Source organism: Pleurodeles waltl, chromosome 4_2 (assembly GCF_031143425.1).
Source record: "Pleurodeles waltl isolate 20211129_DDA chromosome 4_2, aPleWal1.hap1.20221129, whole genome shotgun sequence".
Taxonomy (NCBI): domain Eukaryota; kingdom Metazoa; phylum Chordata; class Amphibia; order Caudata; family Salamandridae; genus Pleurodeles; species Pleurodeles waltl.
The window spans coordinates 572823084-572841054 of NC_090443.1; the positions used below are offsets into that span (position 1 = coordinate 572823084).

At 43.9% G+C, this 17971-nt stretch overlaps 1 protein-coding gene across 1 annotated transcript in view; it reads right to left on the reverse strand.

Moving 5' to 3' along the window:
- Positions 1–17971, reverse strand: part of LOC138293112 (regulator of G-protein signaling 5-like) — a 254152-nt gene that overhangs the window by 13637 nt on the left and 222544 nt on the right. The window contains exon 4 of the mRNA XM_069232130.1: positions 8819–8985. Coding sequence (XP_069088231.1) covers positions 8819–8985 — 167 coding nt within the window. The remainder of the gene's footprint in view (positions 1–8818; positions 8986–17971) is intronic.

Below are 17971 nucleotides of genomic sequence, written 5' to 3' on the forward strand. Positions count from 1 at the left end.
CAGAGGGAGTCCAGGGAGGTGTGACTTGCATGGATCCCCCAGTATTTTCTTACCCAGAATCCTCAGCAAACCTCAAATTTAGCAAACAAATCACATTTTTCCCACATTTCTGTGTGGGATCACTGCACTGGCACAAATTTCATACCACCCAACATTCCCCTCAGTCTCAGGGTAAAACTTATACCTCACTTGTGTAGGACGGCCAAGTGCCTGTGACAAGGAAGAGCCAAAAACATGTCGAAAATGAGGGGGAACCAAAGCGGGTCCAAAAGGGCAGTTTGAGAAAAAACGTTTTTAGGCTGACAAGTGGGGCAGAATTTTCATCGGTATAGATGCGACAATGCTGGGTGGTAGGAATTTTGTGGATTCCTGTAGACTCCAGAAGGTACCATCACAAAAATATGGGAAAAATGTGTGATTTCCAGCAAAGTTGGAGGTTTGGAGGGCATTGTGGGTAAGAAAATGGTGCAAGGTGCATGTGAAGCACACCACCCTGGACTCATCCAGGTGTTTATTTTTCAGATGTGTCTAGGTCTTGTAGATTTTTCGACATGGCACCGTCCCAAAGTCCAAAAAGTGCAGCCCTCACCATTCCAAGTGGGGCTATTTTGAGAGTTAGACAAGCTCTCATGGCCCAAATGTAAAACCAAAACCCCAAATAATCAAACGTTCTCTTGCTTACCTTGGGATAAGATGTTTTGGTGTGTGGGGGGAGAGCTGAAAGACTGTTACCCCCTTCAGTTGCGGTGGGGGCATAACCATGCACATACTGGTTGGTAGCCACCACTCCACTATTTTTTTATTTTCTTTAAATTCCCTGGCATCTAGAAGTCTTTCTGCCCCGCGGGAAGTAGATTGGAGGTAATTGCCCCATCTGCTCACTGGTAGGCAGAATAAATTTGTCCCCATTTATTTGGGGTGGAGGTATGGCCATACGCTGAGCTGAGCTTCCAGCACGGTGGGGGCAGCCTCTGATGAGGTCAGCATATGATTGTGCACTGACATCATCAGACGTCACTGAGGGGGTTTCGGGGGAGGGGGTGAAAGGGGAACAGATTCCTCTTCCATCCCTGCTCATGGGAGGGGGGTGCCAGGCCATCGGAGCGAGCGCTAGCGCTTCCCCCGAGGCTCCATAGCAGGACATAACGGTGACGTCCTTGGCACCTGAGCAGTGCAAACGAGGACGTAACCGTTACGCCGTAGGCACACAAGGGGTTAAAGAAGTTGCTGAAAACTCACTCATTCAATTTTCATCAACTTCTTTAAGGTTGTGTTTGTTCCTGTGTCCAGAGAAACAGCACAGTAATAAAATTCACCGTTATGAGATAACTTACTAGGGTTGCCATTTGATATGATAAGTGTCGTCCACTCGTTTACATATTGACTTTCTGCAGAGCTAGAGACATAGTACTAAAATAGAACTTTAAATGACGTGTCTGTTTTCATTTTCAACTTAGCCTGTTTTTATTTACTTTAATTATCATTTTGGGTCATTATGGCACCCCTGGAACACATTTTAAAGTGCTTTCTAGTTTCAATTACCCCATTGAGTATATGCTCAGATGAGGGGAAAATACAGGCTAAAATACTGGTAATGCTGGTCAAAAACCGGCCAAACGGCAACCCTATGTAACCTAGAGTTGTCACCTTTGTTTAAAACAATGCCATCCATATTCCGAAATACCAAGTCTCAATCACTAATTAAGTTACAATATGTTAGAAATGGGGTCTCTGGTTGGCAGTCAGTTTGCACCAAGTCCAAGCAGGGACCCTTACTCTAGTCAGGGTAAGGAAGATACACAGCTCAGATAACCCCAGCTCAACCCCTTGGTAGCTTGGCACAAGCAGTCAGGCCTATCTCAGAGGCAATGTGTAAAGAATTTGTACAAACACACACAGTAACACAGCGAAAACACCACAAAAGGACTCATCACCAGTTTAGAAAAAGTGCCAATATTCATCTAAATCAAACAAGATCAAAATCCAACATACACAATCAAAACTATGAATTTTCAAAGATTAAACTTGAATATAGCACTTAGAAACACAAATGCTTCAATTTAGAGTTATTGTGGCATTGTGACAGAGTCATTCCCAACAATCCGACGCCAATGGCGCCGGTCCTGGAGTCCCACGAACCCCCAGGGTCAGTACCTTTGGTAACGAGGAAACAAGACAATGAACGAAGTCGGGCCGGAGAAGCGTCACTGGATCGGGTGCAGCGTTGGTTCCTTACTGCGGGAGCAGGGAAGGTGGTGCGGCATTGGTGCAAAGCATTGGTTCCTTACGTTAGAGGCAGGGTAGATGTCTGGCAGGTCAAGACGCGATGTGCTGACCTCACTGGGTCACGCCACGGGGCTGCGGATGCCGCGGCAGAGTCAGGTGTCACGGATGTGACATTCACTCGGGACTCATGAAGTCATGATACATCAGCGGGTTGCAGCGGCCTCAGGCCTGCGATGTCAGTGGGATCGTCGCAGTCCAGTGGGGAATACATCTTCGGTTGCAGTCAATGTCATGGGCTGAAGCAGCAGCGTCGGTCCAGGCATCATCCAGAGTCGGTACACTGGTTTTTCTTATGTTTCAACCAGTTTTCACTACCAGGGGGCCAGAGACTGGAGTAGGTACCACCTCGCGAGGTAAGATCCACAGCAAGTAGACCCAGGGGCTGGTAAGTGAAGGCTTTGCTATTCCTGAGACTTCTTAACAGGAGGCAAGCTCAGTCCAAGCCCTGGGAGACACTTCACCAGCAGTCCTTTCCCTCTTAGGCAGAAGCAGCAGCAGAACTCCAGAAGAGCAAAGCAACAGGCAGAGTGACAGGTCCTCCCCAAGCATCAATCTCTTTTCCTTGGCAGAGGTTCCTTTTAGTCCAGAAGTGATCTAAAAGTCTGGTGTTTTGGGTCCACTATACCCATTTCTGCCTTTGAAGTATGCAAATTTCAAAGTTGTTTACAAGATTGTGCCTTGCCCAGGCCTGGCCCCAGACACACACCAGGGGGTTAGAGACTGCATTGTGTGAGGACAGGTACAGCCCTTTCATGTGCAGGTATCAGCTCCTCCCCTCCCACTCCAGCCCAGGAGACTCATCAGGATTTGCAGGACACTCCCCAGCTCCCTTCGTGTCACTGTCTAGAGGGAATTTCCAAACAGCCCAACTGTCAGTCTGACCCCGACATGGATTACACAAACAGGCAGAGGAGGCACAGATGGTTAAGCAAGAAAATGCCCACTTTCTAAAAGTGGCATTTTCAAACGGACAATCCAAAAAACAACTTTACCAAAGGATGTATTTTTACAATGTGGGGTCAGGGACCCCAAACTCCACATTTCTATCTGCTCCCAATGGGAAACTGCACTTAAAAGGTATTTAAACACAGTCCTAATGTTAACCTATGAGAGAGATAGGCCTTGCAATACTGAAAACTGACTTTGGCAGTATTTCACTATCAGTACATGTAAAACACAACAGTGCATGTCCTACCTTTTAAATATGCATCATCCTGCCCACTGGGCTACCTAGGGCCTACCTTAGGGGTGACTTACATGTAGTAAAAGGAAAGGTTTGGGCCTGGCAAGAGGGTGCACTCGTCAGGTCGAATTGGCAGTTTAAATCTGCACAAACAGACACTGCAGTTGGAGGTCTAAGACATGTTCACAGGCTACTCATGTGGGTGGCACAATTAGTGCTGCAGGCCCACTAGTAGCATTTGATTTATAGGCCCTGGGCACCTCTAGTACATTTTACTAGGGACTTACTAGTAAATCAAATATGCCAATCATGGATAAACCAATCACCAATACAATGTATACAGAGAGCCTAATGCACTTTAGCATTGGTTAGCAATAATAAAGTACCCAGAGTCCTAAAGCCAGCAAAAACTGGTAAACAAAAATAGATGGAAGGAGGCAAAACGTTTGGAGATGACCCTGCAAAAAGGTCCAGGTACAACACAATGCAACTGTAAATTGTATGTATATATTGCATGACACCGCTGGTAAAGCATTGAATCGCTTTTCCTGATTGGATTAGTGTGTGCGCATTCGCTTTATCCCATTAAAACAAGCTTATCAAAGAATTTATAAGTGCTACTCTACACGGTAATAACTACTTCAAGGTGAGCACCTACCCATTTGATGTGTTTTGTCACAGCAATGTTCCTTTCTACATCATTTAGATGAAAATCAAAAGGCGTCACTTTAGGAGTCCCACTCTTTAGCCTCCCACTTTCAGCTCAATCATAGACTCTAAAACGACCAGCAGAACTTTCACATCTTATGGTAAGATATTTTCTTAAATGAAAACGTTTTAAAGCCACATTGTTGGTTAAGTAATGTGAATGTTCATACCCCGAGGTCTCCCTGAGCCTTTCAAAATTGTTGTAGCTGCTGTAATTTCTTAATGTGTTTAGTGGTTAATTTCTGACAGCGATCATGTGGTTCTAGGCTCAAATTAACCTTGCTTTAGAGTAAAAACTGATGCGAATCTGGGCTAATTTTCCTCTGCGTCAACTACCAACATGTCACACTCAGCTATAATTGAAAGAAGTAAGGGCCAGATGTACCAAAGGATTTTACCCATTCTGTGTCTATGGGAAAATGCTTTAGTACATATGGCCCTAAATTCCCTACAATAATGTACAGCATCCAGCAGCTTCATATAGCATTAGCGATTGCTGAATAAACAATACACTGAAATAAATATTGGCATTATATTGACGGTATTTAATAATTACCGGCACCGCGCTTGAAATTATAATTAATGGTGAGACCAGTAAAATACCGGCAAATGGCAACCTCACTGAAATGTCACCCATTGAAGGTCATGTGTATGCTGACCCTTTTGACAGTTGAGGGGATATGCTGTGGAGACGTAGGCCCATATTTATACTTTTTGACGCAAATCAGCGCTAGGGCAGATTTGCGTCAAAAAGTTTACCGCCAGCTAAGGCCATTCCAACACGCCAGCCGGGCGTCTCATTTATGGAATGACGTTAGCCGGCACTGCGGCCTGGTTAGTGTCAAAATAAATTACTCTAACTGGACAGCGGAGGCGTAGGGAAGAATGGGGGTTGTGCTTCAAAGAATGGTGCAAGTCAGGTTAAAGTAAAAAATATTGGCTCTAACCTGACTTGCGCCATTTTTGGACACACAACCCCCATGGAAATGACTCCTGTCTTAGCAAAGAAAGGAGTCATGCCCCCTTGCCCAATGGCCATGCCCAGGGGACTTTTGTCCCCTGGGCATGGCCATTGGACACAGTGGCATGTGGGGGAGCCAAGTTAGGCACCCCTATGCCACTTAATAAATAAACAAAATTATACTTACCTGCACTTACCTGCACTCACCATGGATGGGTCCCCCATCCATGGGGGTCCTCCAAGGGTGGGCAAGGGTGGCAGGCGGTGTCCCTGGGTGCAGGAAAGGGCACCTGTGGACTGCTTCCATGGTCTCCCACCATGAAAATGAGCCCACAGTTCCCTTAACACCTGCCCAGACCCAGGTGTTTGAAAACGGCGCAAATCCGGCTGGGTGCCATGTTTTAAGGCCCGCCTCCTCCTGTGCGTTAAGTGACACGGGAGAATAAATAAGGCGTACATGCCTTAGAGTCATTTTTTGCACAGGAACGCCTACCTTGGATGTCATTAGCACATGGTAGGTTTTCACGTACAAAAAATTACACACACTCCATAACTTTGGCGCTGGACGGGTCCTGCGCCAAAGTATAAATATGGAGTTAAGTTTGCGCCAGATTTGCGTATAAAAAAATGACGCAAATCCAGCGCTAACAGAGTATAAATATGGACCGTAGTGCCTATCCAGATGCTGGGTCAGTGTTTCTGAATAACCTGCAGAGAACTTTTGTGTGGCCAGCATTTTTGAAGGAATAACAATAAAAGCAAGATAACTCTGGTGGTTAATGCAATAGGGGCGGCTCCTCCGTTAGGGTGAGGAGCGTCGCCCCCCTGCCAGCAATGGCAGCTCCAAAACCTTTAAAAGAAAAGGATAATAAACTTTGTTTATTATCCTTTTCCTTTAAAGGGGCGGGGCCACGGGGGGTGACGACCAGTGAGGGGGAGTGCACAGCAGGCACCATATTTCCGATATCTTCAAGAAAAGTTATTTGTGGTGAAAGGTATATGTTAATGACAGTAGAAAGGTATATGTTAGTACCAGTAGACCTTTAAGGGTGGATTATTAACAGGACCTGCCCTTATCTTGCAGACAAGTGCCCGATCTTTGGTGGTTCTTGGCACACCTACAGCTAGGACACCATCAGACTGCAACTAAAAAGTAGGGAAAAGAAAAAAAACAAGACACTAGGCTTTTTTCATATATGCACCCAGTTCTGGAATAACATACCTGTTAGACCTGTCAGCTTTATAGTGTTTTTTTCCCCAAACATTTTGCCTTATAACTTGCTGAATTTGTTTTTGTTAGCCTTAGGACTCTGCACACTTTGCCACTGCTAACCAGTGTTCAAGTGCTTGCACTCTCTCCTTTGAAAGTGGAGAAATTAGCCTGTCACATTTGGTACATTTATTTTACTTATAAATCCCTGGTAAAGTGGTACAACATGTTCCCAGGGCCTCTAAAAGTAAATGCTACCAGTGGGCCTGCAGCACTGATTGTGCCACCCACTTAAGTAGCCCTTTAAACCTGTCTCAGCTCTGCTGTTGCAGCCTGTGTGCACAGTTTTAAACTACCATTTTGACCTAGAAAAAAAGGCCTTTTGCCAGGCCTAACACTTCCTTTTTTAATACACGTCACCCGTAGGGTAGACCCTAAACAGCCTATGGGGCAGTGTTGTTAAAAAGTTGGACATGCACTTTTAAGTTTTATATGTCCTGGCAGTTAAAAATTCCTAAGTGATAACTTTTGATTGGGAGCAGGTTAAAACATCATGTTTGTTGCTACAGGAGCTGTAATTTAAAACCCTATTTAATGGTAAAGTTGTTTTTTAAATCATAATTTTGATAATGCCACTTTTCGAAAGCTGGCATTTTCTTTCCCTAACCCTTTGGTGCCTGCAGCCTGTAACTGGGTCACATGACTAAACGTAGTTGGCGGTTAACCTTTGTGTATTTCTGCCAGACAGCATCACAGTAGAGCGTCTGGATGTTGGCAGGAAGGGCCATATCTGGCATGATGAGAGTGCAGTGCTGTGACTAACCACACTTGCACCTCAAAGGGACTACCCTAGCACTCTCACAAAGAATTTCACATTAGTCTATTGTTACTCTAGACAATATGGGCCCAGGGTAGGGACATCAAAGGTATAAATAGTGGACCCTCACAGCCATTTTCCTCAGATCGCTTCTGGACCTGTGAACTCTACCGAAGAAGGACAGCCCAGTTGTGTGAAGTCTGCCCCTTCTAATCAAGGACTGCTTTTCTACTCAAGGCCTGCTTTGCTGTTCAAAGACTCTTCTGCGGCTGTGGACTGCCTTGCTGAGAGCAGCCTACCTGTTTGGACCCAGAGCCTCCGGTGTGTCTCCAAGGGTCAGTCGGCTGACCTCCTATTCCAAGATACAGGGGAATAGCAGGGTTCTTGGCGGAGACACACCTAGACGTATGTCGATGTCAGGCTGCGCATCCCAGCTTCTGTTTTGTGGGTTTGAAGCACTGACCTATCACAAATAGCATTGGAGGTAGAATACTTTTAAAATACAGGCAAATATATTGTGATTTCAAAATATATGATTTTATTGTGCTTTCTTGAAATATATTTCTAAGGAACCACATCTATGTCCAGCCCAAGAATTATTTTATGCTATACCTATCTTTTTGGGCCAGGACCCCAATATATCTCTTCCTGGCTATGAGTTTGCATTTGAGAGACAACTAATAAACTGACTTTGATTGCTTTTCTGTCACATTCTTTCACTTCAGATGTCACCATTGATGACAGGAAGTCTAATGTCAAGTTTGTTTCTCATCCTTCGTTTCTTAAACCCAAAGTCCTAATGTCACTTCGCTTCCAAGTGCCACAATTGTTTTAGTCACCAAGTGACCCTACAGTTTTGATCCATTTAAATTATTTTCTCAGAATAAAATGTCAGAATTGGTGACAGGTCTGCAAAGCACTACAGAGTTGTCCAATAACTCTATTTTGCCTGAAGTAAGAGAGTCTAAATTCTTGTTTGTGACTTTCTCTGTCTCCTGCACAGTCATTTTGCACCACCACCTTAATCTTCTTAGTTGCATTATTAAGGGCTGCTCTACATCACCTAGTCACATTTCGTATAATATTTGTCTGATGTGTGCACTGCAGAATTTTCTACCATCATTCATTTTATCTTCCTTTGCACCATCCATATATCTGCTACTGCCATACATTCGCTAACAGTGAAATCTGCCAGCAACCACCAGGCTCTTCAGAAACTAAAGGCCAGGCCATTTAGACCAGGCACAGGTTTGGGTAACTGGAGTTGTATCCGACCCACATTAGCTGTTGTCATTATAGGGCAAAGTTGTTCTACCCCCTCCATTCGCCTCTGTTGTACAGTAACAAATCCCTTCCTGGTAGTCAAGTAACCCGCTCCACCACTACAAACGATCAATCAGCAGCCATCAGCTGAACTGCATGTAAAATAACTAAAATACTAAAAATAATGTTAACGTAAAAGAAGTGCAGAACTGCATACACACACACACACAAACCGAAACACATATATATTACATTTCTATTGCAAACAAGGAGAATAGTGTACATACAACACAGCACAAGACATTATCCTTGCTCCCTTCAATGGTAAAAGTCTGAGCGAATAACAATAAATGCAACTTGTTTAATCTGAAAGCAATGCATTGCACTGACCTCTCTTGGGGCCTCAGTTTGAATGAATTCCTCATAAATTTTTTGTGCCTTCAGGGACATTTTGGCTGGAGACTTGGTCTTCTTGTAGTCTTCACAGGCCACCCAGAACTCAACATTTTCCTCACTGAACTCAGACTTAAGAAAACTTCTGAAAGCTGTAAGCCCATCTGAAAGAAAGCACATGTAGTCTGTTAACTGCTGGTGAAATAATTTGCATGTGGTTCACCTGGCTAAGCACTGCAAGCAAGTAGTATTGTGCTACAAAATTATTGTAGCCAAAGTAACAACTATTACAGTATCATCAAGTCAAGTTAAGTAAATATAGGAAAGTGTAGACTAGTAGTGTTACACTACTCTTACCTTCACAAATGTGTATGTTGACTCTAACATTGTGATTTGCTGTAAATCCGTTGAGCCACTATTGAAAAATTAGCACCTAAAGAGGAGCTCAGGTTGGCCATTATTTACTTTTCTCTGTAAAAGAACACTCAGGGTCAGATGCTGGTGAAGCTGTGCTTTAATTATAGATGACTCCACGTACACAGATAGGGTACCTCAAATTATCTCTAGTCTAAGTGGACCAGTGGACCTGGAATTATCTAAAATTAAAGCAGGGTTTGTTCACCTGGTTGCCTATAATTAAAGCATGTACCTGGAATTGGTAATGTGCAGTGGGGTTTCCATTCTTGCACGACATGATGCCCCATTAAGATCAAGGTCACAAGTTTGGAGCATATGGTGTTTGTGGATATACAACACAGTATGTAGTTATAGTTAGGCAGGCTTTGCATAGGAAGAGCATCTATTGTCTTGCTCATACATTTGGTGCTGTTTGACCGATCTTCACAAAGCTTTCCAGAACTAAAGTTCATCTGCCTCAACTCCATCCTGTAAAGTTTCGGGGTGATCTGTAAGGCAGGGGGAGGGAAAAAGAGGATCGCAAAATGCTTTTTCCACGTGCATTTTCCATTTAGAATTCTAAACAGGGCCCAGCCAAAGGAGCTGAAAAGAATGACATAAAAATTAGGCACAAAGCTAGATCTTTACCACAAAAGCAAGCTTTTTGTGTTTGGTAAGTATCTGTTTGGGAATTATTGAGAAACTAAGCTCCTGATTTAGATTTTGGCAGACAGCTTACTCCGTCACAAACATGATTGATATCCCGTCCCCTGTATTACGATGTCCATAGGATATAATGGAATCCTAATATGATGAATGGGATATCTGTCACATTTGTGATGAATAATCCCATCAGCCAAAGGCTAAATCAGGCCCTAAGACTCTAATTGTGTAGATATATTGACAATTGGTTTCCAGATCTGCTCTGATTGGCCATTTTGAAGGGGACTAAGGAATCTTAATTGGTTTGTCACAAAGTAAACAATACATTACAGGAGGACTTAGAAACAAGGTCCCTGTGTCCTGAAAATGATTCATATATATATATATATATATATATATATATATATATATATATATATATATATATATATATATATATATAGTTGTGGATTATTTGGAGATTTTCTTCCATGATGTTGGGCGATCCTCCTCAGCAAGCCGATATTTATTGTTGCTCCTGTGGTGAAAGCATGGGTGTGCTCCTGTCCAATCATGTGCAGGCTACCACCTTCCTGAGTGACCACTTTCTGAAAAGTGTGGCAAAAAACATTCCCACAGAGCAACATTCCTCTGGTGTGGCTAAGTATCCCATTACACACCCTTTTCCAGCCCCTCTCTTAATCTAGTCAGGGGGTACCTGGCTGTCTGGGGCTGCAGGAAATGGGGAGGGCCAGTTGCTGTCCCAAATGTCCTTCCTTCCTTTGAAGTCAAGTTTGGCTGCTCTCCCCCATCCTGTTCTACCATCTGCTGATGCAGTTCTCCTCCCACCAGATGGTTCCTTTGTTTCAGTCAAGGTCACTTCACATCTCATCAAGGCAGCCTGGCTCAGGCTGCCAGAGGCTGACCAATCAGAGAAGGGCACTACAGGGCTGGAGTTGGTAACTGTTGGACCTGGCTTTTTGACAGGGACATCCCCAAACTTTTTGCCTCCTTCCTCCTATTTTTTCTGACCTGTTGTTGTTGGCTTTTGACCTCTGAGCACTTTACCACTGCTAACCAGTGCTAAAGTGCATATGCTCTCTGTGTAAATTGTACTATTGATTGGTTTATCCATGATTGACTATTTAATTTACCTGTAAGTCCCTAGTAGAGTGCACTACATGTGCCTAGGGCATGTAGATTAAATGCTACTAGTGGGCCTGCAGCACTGGTTGTGCCACCCACCTCAGTAGCCCCTTAACCTTGTCTCAGGCCTGCCATTGCAAGGCCTGTGTGTGCAGTTTCACTGCCACTTCGACTTGGCATTTAAAAGTACTTGCCAAGCCTAGAACTCCCCTTTTTCTACATACAAGTCATCCCTAATGTGTGCCCTAGGTAACCCCTAGAGCAGGGTGCTGTGTAGGTAAAAGGCAGGACATGTACCTGTGTAGTTATATGTCCTGGTAGTGTAAAACTCCTAAATTCGTTTTTACACTACTGTGAGGCCTGCTCCCTTCATAGGCTAACATTGGGGCTGCCCTCATACACTGTTGAAGTGGCAGCTGCTGATCTGAAAGGAGCAGGAAGGTCATATTTAGTATGGCCAGAATGGTAATACAAAATCCTGCTGACTGGTGAAGTCGGATTTAATATTACTATTCTAGAAATGCCACTTTTAGAAAGTGAGCATTTCTTTGCACTAAAATCTTGTTGTGCCCTTCAATCCACGTCTGGCTAGGTTTAGTTGACAGCTCCTTGTGCATTCACTCAGACACACCCCAAACACAGGGTACTCAGCCTCACTTGCATACATCTGCATTTTGAATGGGTCTTCCTGGGCTGGGAGGGTGGAGGGCCTGCCCTCACACAAAGGACTGCCACACCCCCTACTGGGACTCTGGCAGACAGGATTGAGCTGAAAGGGAACTTGGTGCATTTCTTAGAGACTCTTTGAAGTCACCCCCACTTCAAAGGCACAACTTAGTATAAAACAGGGCCTCTGCCCTACCTCATCAGACACTTGCTGGAGAAGAAACCTGAACCAGAACCTACATCCTGCCAAGAAGAACTGCCTGGCTGCTCAAAGGACTCACCTGTCTGCTTTCTACAAAGGACTGCTGTCTTGCTGTTGCCCTGCTGCCTTGCTGAACTCTTGTCTGGCTGTGAAAGTGCTCTCCAAGGGCTTGGATAGAGCTTGCCTCCTGTTCCTTGAAGTCTCAGGACCAAAAAGACTTCTTCCTTTCACTTGGACGCTCCGTGCGCCGAAAAGTTCGACGCACAGCTTGTTTCGCGGCGAGAAAAACGCCGCACACTGACGCTGATCGACGCGACGCCCTCGGGACGATCGAGACTTCGACGCACAACCTCGCAAGGACAAAGCCGCCCGACTTTCCAGGAGAAATCGACGCGACGCCTACCGTGAGTGCGAAACTTTGACGCACGGCCTCGCAAGGACAACGCCGCCCGACTTCCAAGGAGAAATCGACGCGACGCCTGCCGTGAGACCAAGATTTTGACGCACGGCCTCGCAAGGACAACGCCGCCCGACTTCCAAGGAGAAATCGACGCGACGCCTACCGTGAGATCGAAACTTCGACGCGCAGCCCCGCAGAACGACGCGCAGCCGGAAAACAAGCAGGAGAATCCACGCACAGACCCGGGACATCTGGTAATCCCCGCGATCCACAAAAAGAGACTGTCTGCGTGCCGGAAAACGACGCCCGACTTCCCCGCGTGGAAAAGAACGATGCAAGTCTGTGTGTGCTGAGAGGAAATCGACGCACACACCCCTTTTTCCACGCATCTCTTCTCCTGTGGCCCTCTGAGGAGATTTCCCACCAGAAACCAGGTACTCTGTGCTTGAAAGACACTTTATTGCTTTTTAAAGACTTAAAGACACTTAATATCACTTTTCAGTGATATCTTTACAAATTCGTATTGCAACTTTGATCGTTTTGACCTACAATTACCCAGATAAATATTCTATATTTTTCTAAACACTGTGTGGTGTATTTTTTGTGGTGTTATGCTATGGTGTTGTATGATTTATTGCACAAATGCTTTACACATTGCCTTCTAAGTTAAGCCTGACTGCTCGTGCCAAGCTACCGGAGGGTGAGCACAGGCTGATTTTGGATTGTGTGTGACTTACCCTGACTAGAGTGAGGGTTCTTGCTTGGACAGAGGGCAACCTGACTGCCAACCAAAAACCCCATTTCTAACAGTAACTGTAACTTATGTTACAGCTAGAGATTTTCATAAAGTTAATAAAGGAGATTGAACCTTAGCAATATATGTTGGGATTGATCTGGTCCCTGGAACCCTCGAGAAGCTACATGCTAATTTGTAGTCCAAAGCTGTCAGGATTTTCCAGTATTTGTGATTTATTACTAGTTAAATGTGGATGGAGAACGTAGGTGCAGTTATAGGTTAAGTAAAATGAAGGATTATATAGTGTGGTGTGAGTGTGATAGCATTCTGGCACTTTTATAAACATTGGGGGATTGGAAGGCCTACTAGAGGCTTTAGCACAACACTAAGTGAGAACTGACAATATTGGGGTACTATACCCTAACTGTTCTGAGTTGAGTAAAGTGAATAGACCTGAGGTCTTATAATTATACAGTGAGCGCCATAATGAATTAGGCATTGTTAATTTAAGTTGCTCTTGAATTTCTAATGCAGTATTTTATGTTCCTGCTATTTTGAAACTGATTACAAGTTTAAGAAAGATATTAAATTGTTTGTATAACAAAGCACCGTGAGTCTTTCTTCCTTATTTTCTGTGATGACATTTCGTGATGGTTTCTTTAACAACAGCAACATCGGACAAAACATTAGGTGAACAAGACCCATTGTGAGGTTGAAATGCATTCTTTTCTTTCTCTGCCAAGAATAAATAAGTTTAATCAAAATCATTCGCAACCGGAGCGGCTCGGCTATCAACTGTATTAGGGGTGAATGATTCGGCATTTTGTAAGTGGCGACATCCGCTGACGAGCCCTGACCCATGAGGGTGGGTGTCCTTACTTTTGTCTGTGTTTGTTGATATAAATAAGCCTCCCTGGGGCAAAAATAAAATTTTATGTGGGTGGGCTGGACTGCCCCCCTCCCCCACAGCCCTGGAGACCACCACCTCCCTAGGGCTACAATAAAAGAATGGACTCCCAAGCCCCGGAGACCACCACTTCCCTGGGGAAAATAGAACATTGGAGAGGGGCTGCACGGCGCCCCCCTCAAGGATGAATGATGGCCCTGGGGACCACCACCCTCAGGGCCAGCTCCTGCTATGTCCTAGGGTGTCCACCTCTGGGACATAGCTGTTTGCTCTTACTTGGCAGGAGCTTTGACAGCTCCCACCAAGTCAGAGCAAACACTTCACTTTCTGCAATTGTGAGCTGTCAAACAGCTCTCACATACAGAAAGTGAAGTTGTTATCTGTTTTCCTGCACACAAATATGTGTGCAGGGAAACAGATGAAAAAATTTCTCCAACAAGCAGGGAGCTGCTATTTAAAGCAGCTCCTTGCTTGTGGGAGCAATGTTGGCTCCTGCAGGTCGAAGGGGAGGCAACTAGGACAGTGGGAGCCTTGAGGTTCTTTCATGGTCCTGTCACGCTCTCTCTCTCTTCCATCCCATAATGGGATGGAAGAGAAAGAGAAAGATTGTTATTGCAATGGTCTCTCCATACAATGGGTTTTAAGGAGACAGAATGGCAAGATGTTTGGTAAGAATGTTGTAGTTACTTATAGGTCACTCCTGGCCTATTAGTAAGGCTCTTGGAGTGTCACCAAGTAGGCTGAAGGTTTAAATCATTGTATCTTATGGCAGTGTGTCTGTTTATTTGCCAGTGTTTTGACAGTTAAACGTTCCTTGTGATGTCACATTGAAGTATTTTTCCACTGCAAATCTAGCTAAGTCTGGACACCACATGCTAAGGAGTCACTTTTGGCCTAGTGGTTAAGGTCTCAGACCCGTACACTGAAGGTTGAGAGTTCTAGTGTATGTGTGTCTGTGGTAATTTTTCTGGGTCCCCAGGGCCAAAATCAGCTGGGCTAGGAGGGCTGCGTGGCCCCCTACCCCCAAACCTAAAATTATAAGGCAGACCACAGGGGATGCAGTCACCGGGGCCGAAATTGGCATGGGAAGGTGCCAGACAGACCTGTGGCCAACTCCTGCTGTGCATGGCTAGAGGCCATGTGCAGCGTGGGGCTGGGTGCTTAGATGGGATGGCTGCAGGATCAGGCCACAGGCCATTTGCGGCGCAAAGTTAATGGTTACAGAGGGTTGGGCGAAGGCTGTGCATGATGGTGGTTGGATTAACATATAGTAATGAAAATTACTTTAAGTTAAAAAAAACATAGAAATTCACTAAGAAAAACAAGGTTACAGGGATGTTATAGGTAGGAAATGGAATTTAAAAAACATTGAAATTCACTGAAAAATCCAAAGGTTACAAGGACATTATACTTAGGTTCTGAATTTACTCAGGCCCTAAAGTAACTATAACTCGCGCCCCCACCTTGCACTGCCAAATACCCCAGATATTACAGCAATCATGACAACTTTTATAACGTCATAAAAAATTTCAGTGAGTCATGACCAGTCAAATTAATAAAGAAAAAACTCTGCACGTTGGGGGTGCAAGTTATAGTTTCCTTAGGGCGCAAATTATAGTTACTTGAAATAACTCAAACTATAACTGCTGAATTTCTCAGATTTTGTACGAGTAAATTCAGAACCTAACTATAACCTCCCTGTAAACTTTGTTTTTTTCAGTGAATATATATATATCTTTCTTTCTCACTCTTTAAATATATATATATATATATATATATATATATATATATATATATATATATATATATATATATATTTATTCACAGAACTATGGATCATGGTAACAATTTGAATGAATTGTAGTGAAAGCTTGGTTTTGAGAGTTACAAAAAGCAGCACATATTAGGGTTGACATCAAATATAATTCATAATAGAAATCATTTGCTGGTGGTACCATACTAATTTTAGGAATTGTGGTTTATTCTATGGTGATTTTAACCTATGTAAAATGCTGATTCCCTGCTGTTATTTGATGAAACATGTTTGAGAAAAAAAAAGTTTTCTCTCATGATTTTCTCATAGACATTATGGAACGTGCTCAAGAGCTAAAACAAATGCATATTTCTGTAAAATCACACTATCTTCCTTTGCCATCTGACAATAATGTAGGTACAACATACTTCCAATAGCTGCAGCAGCCTGTCTGTGGATTCCCTAATGTTATGTTGCAGTTTTCACAGTGTTTTAATGAACAACTACAGTTGCCAACTGTGAGAAATTGGGTTGTTGGTTTACTGGGGTATGATCCCTGGCCAAGCAAGAGACACAGTCCCCTGCAGGGTGAACCACAAAAAGTCACTAAATTAACCTGTGCTAAACCACCTGGTAGCTTGGCTTAAAAAGAACTCAGGCTTAACTTAGAGGCAATGTGCAAATTATTAATGCAGCACACAAACAGTAATAAAGTGAAAACACAACACAAGAAAGATCCCAACCCAATTTAGAAAACTAAAGTACATTTTAATAAATTATTTAACACCAAAATGAGACAAATCTAAACAGTAGAACCGGAGTTATGAATTTTTAAAGTTTTAGGTTAGATCTTGCGTCTAAAAATTCAAAGCGCCAACCACAGGCATCTAGTCATGTGAGACCTGTTCAAAGTTGAAAGTTAAGGCCGAGTACTGGGATGTGAACCATGGGGGCTAGGACTTCTGTTGCCGGAACATCTCCCTTGGGTGGCAGATGTCACCTCACATACTGACATCATTGACACCCTCGATTTCAACTGGACTCGATTCAAGACATTGAAGGTCTTTGATTTTACCTGGGCCTGGCGGTATGAAATGCCATATTATGACCGCGGCGGTACCGCTGCGGTCACACCGCCGGGACCGGGGGTTTACCACCATGGATGTCCCGGCGGTCGCAATCGGCCAGGGCAGTGCTGCCCTGGGGATTTTGACTCCCCTCACCGCCAGCCTGTCCATGGCACTACACACCGCCATTAAAAGGCTGGCGGTAAGTGGTATTGGGGGCCCCCAGGCACAGCCCCATCGCGATTTCCACTGTCTGCTTGGAAGACAGTGGAAAACGCGACGGGTGCTCCTGCACCCTCCGCACCACCACATTGCCGCCGGCTCAATTAGGAGCCAGCTGCAATGTTACGGTCCACATCCCCGCTGGGCCTGCGGGCGGAAACTCTGTTTCCACCAGCCCAGCAGGGATGTTGTAATGCGGCCAGTGGGTTTGCGCCCGCCAAGGTTGAAATGAGGGCCATAATCTTCCCTAAGATCACCCCCCCACACACAAACAAAAAGTCAGTGAAAAAGCAAAGGATAAAGTGATGTTATAGTTAGGTATATATCTTAGTATCTTAGTTAATATCTTAGAGTACATTACAAAATCCCTAGAACTTCTCTGAACTAAAGGTTAGATTAGTATAGTTAAGTGTTCAGATTATTTAAAATCAAATACATTTTAAAAAAACTAAAAAAAAGAAATTTGTTAGTTACAGTTATAACTAGCAGGGAGGTCTCTTTTTTTACATCTGCCGTTTTGGCCTGCCAGAAGGGTACGCTCCCGTGGGAACGAGCAATCTGATTGGATGGCACCAACATGAAGAAAAATCCTGGGGCCACATGTAGACTAAGTCTCAGTACTCTACTTGTTTAAAAAAACTAACAAAGCAATACAAAAATTATACCCATAAGAAGGAATATTTCTTAATTGCAATGCCATTATGTTAGAAGCAAAACATTTTATTATGTGAAAAGTGAAAAATGTGATAATAACAGCAGTTACATCATCAATAACAACAACAACAAAATAATGATCATAGTAATAATATCTCGAACTAAATCTAGGCGTAATTGAAGGTTATTATTTAAGAATAATTAAAGAGAAGTAAAATGTTTTGGTATATAATCAACAAATGAAACAATAGAAGAAAAAAAATAGGCCGGTATAGAGTTGGCCTTCATCTCAAGGCATTATGGGGGTGATTCCAACCTTGGCGGACGGCTACCGCCATGCGGCCGCCATGCCGCCGCAA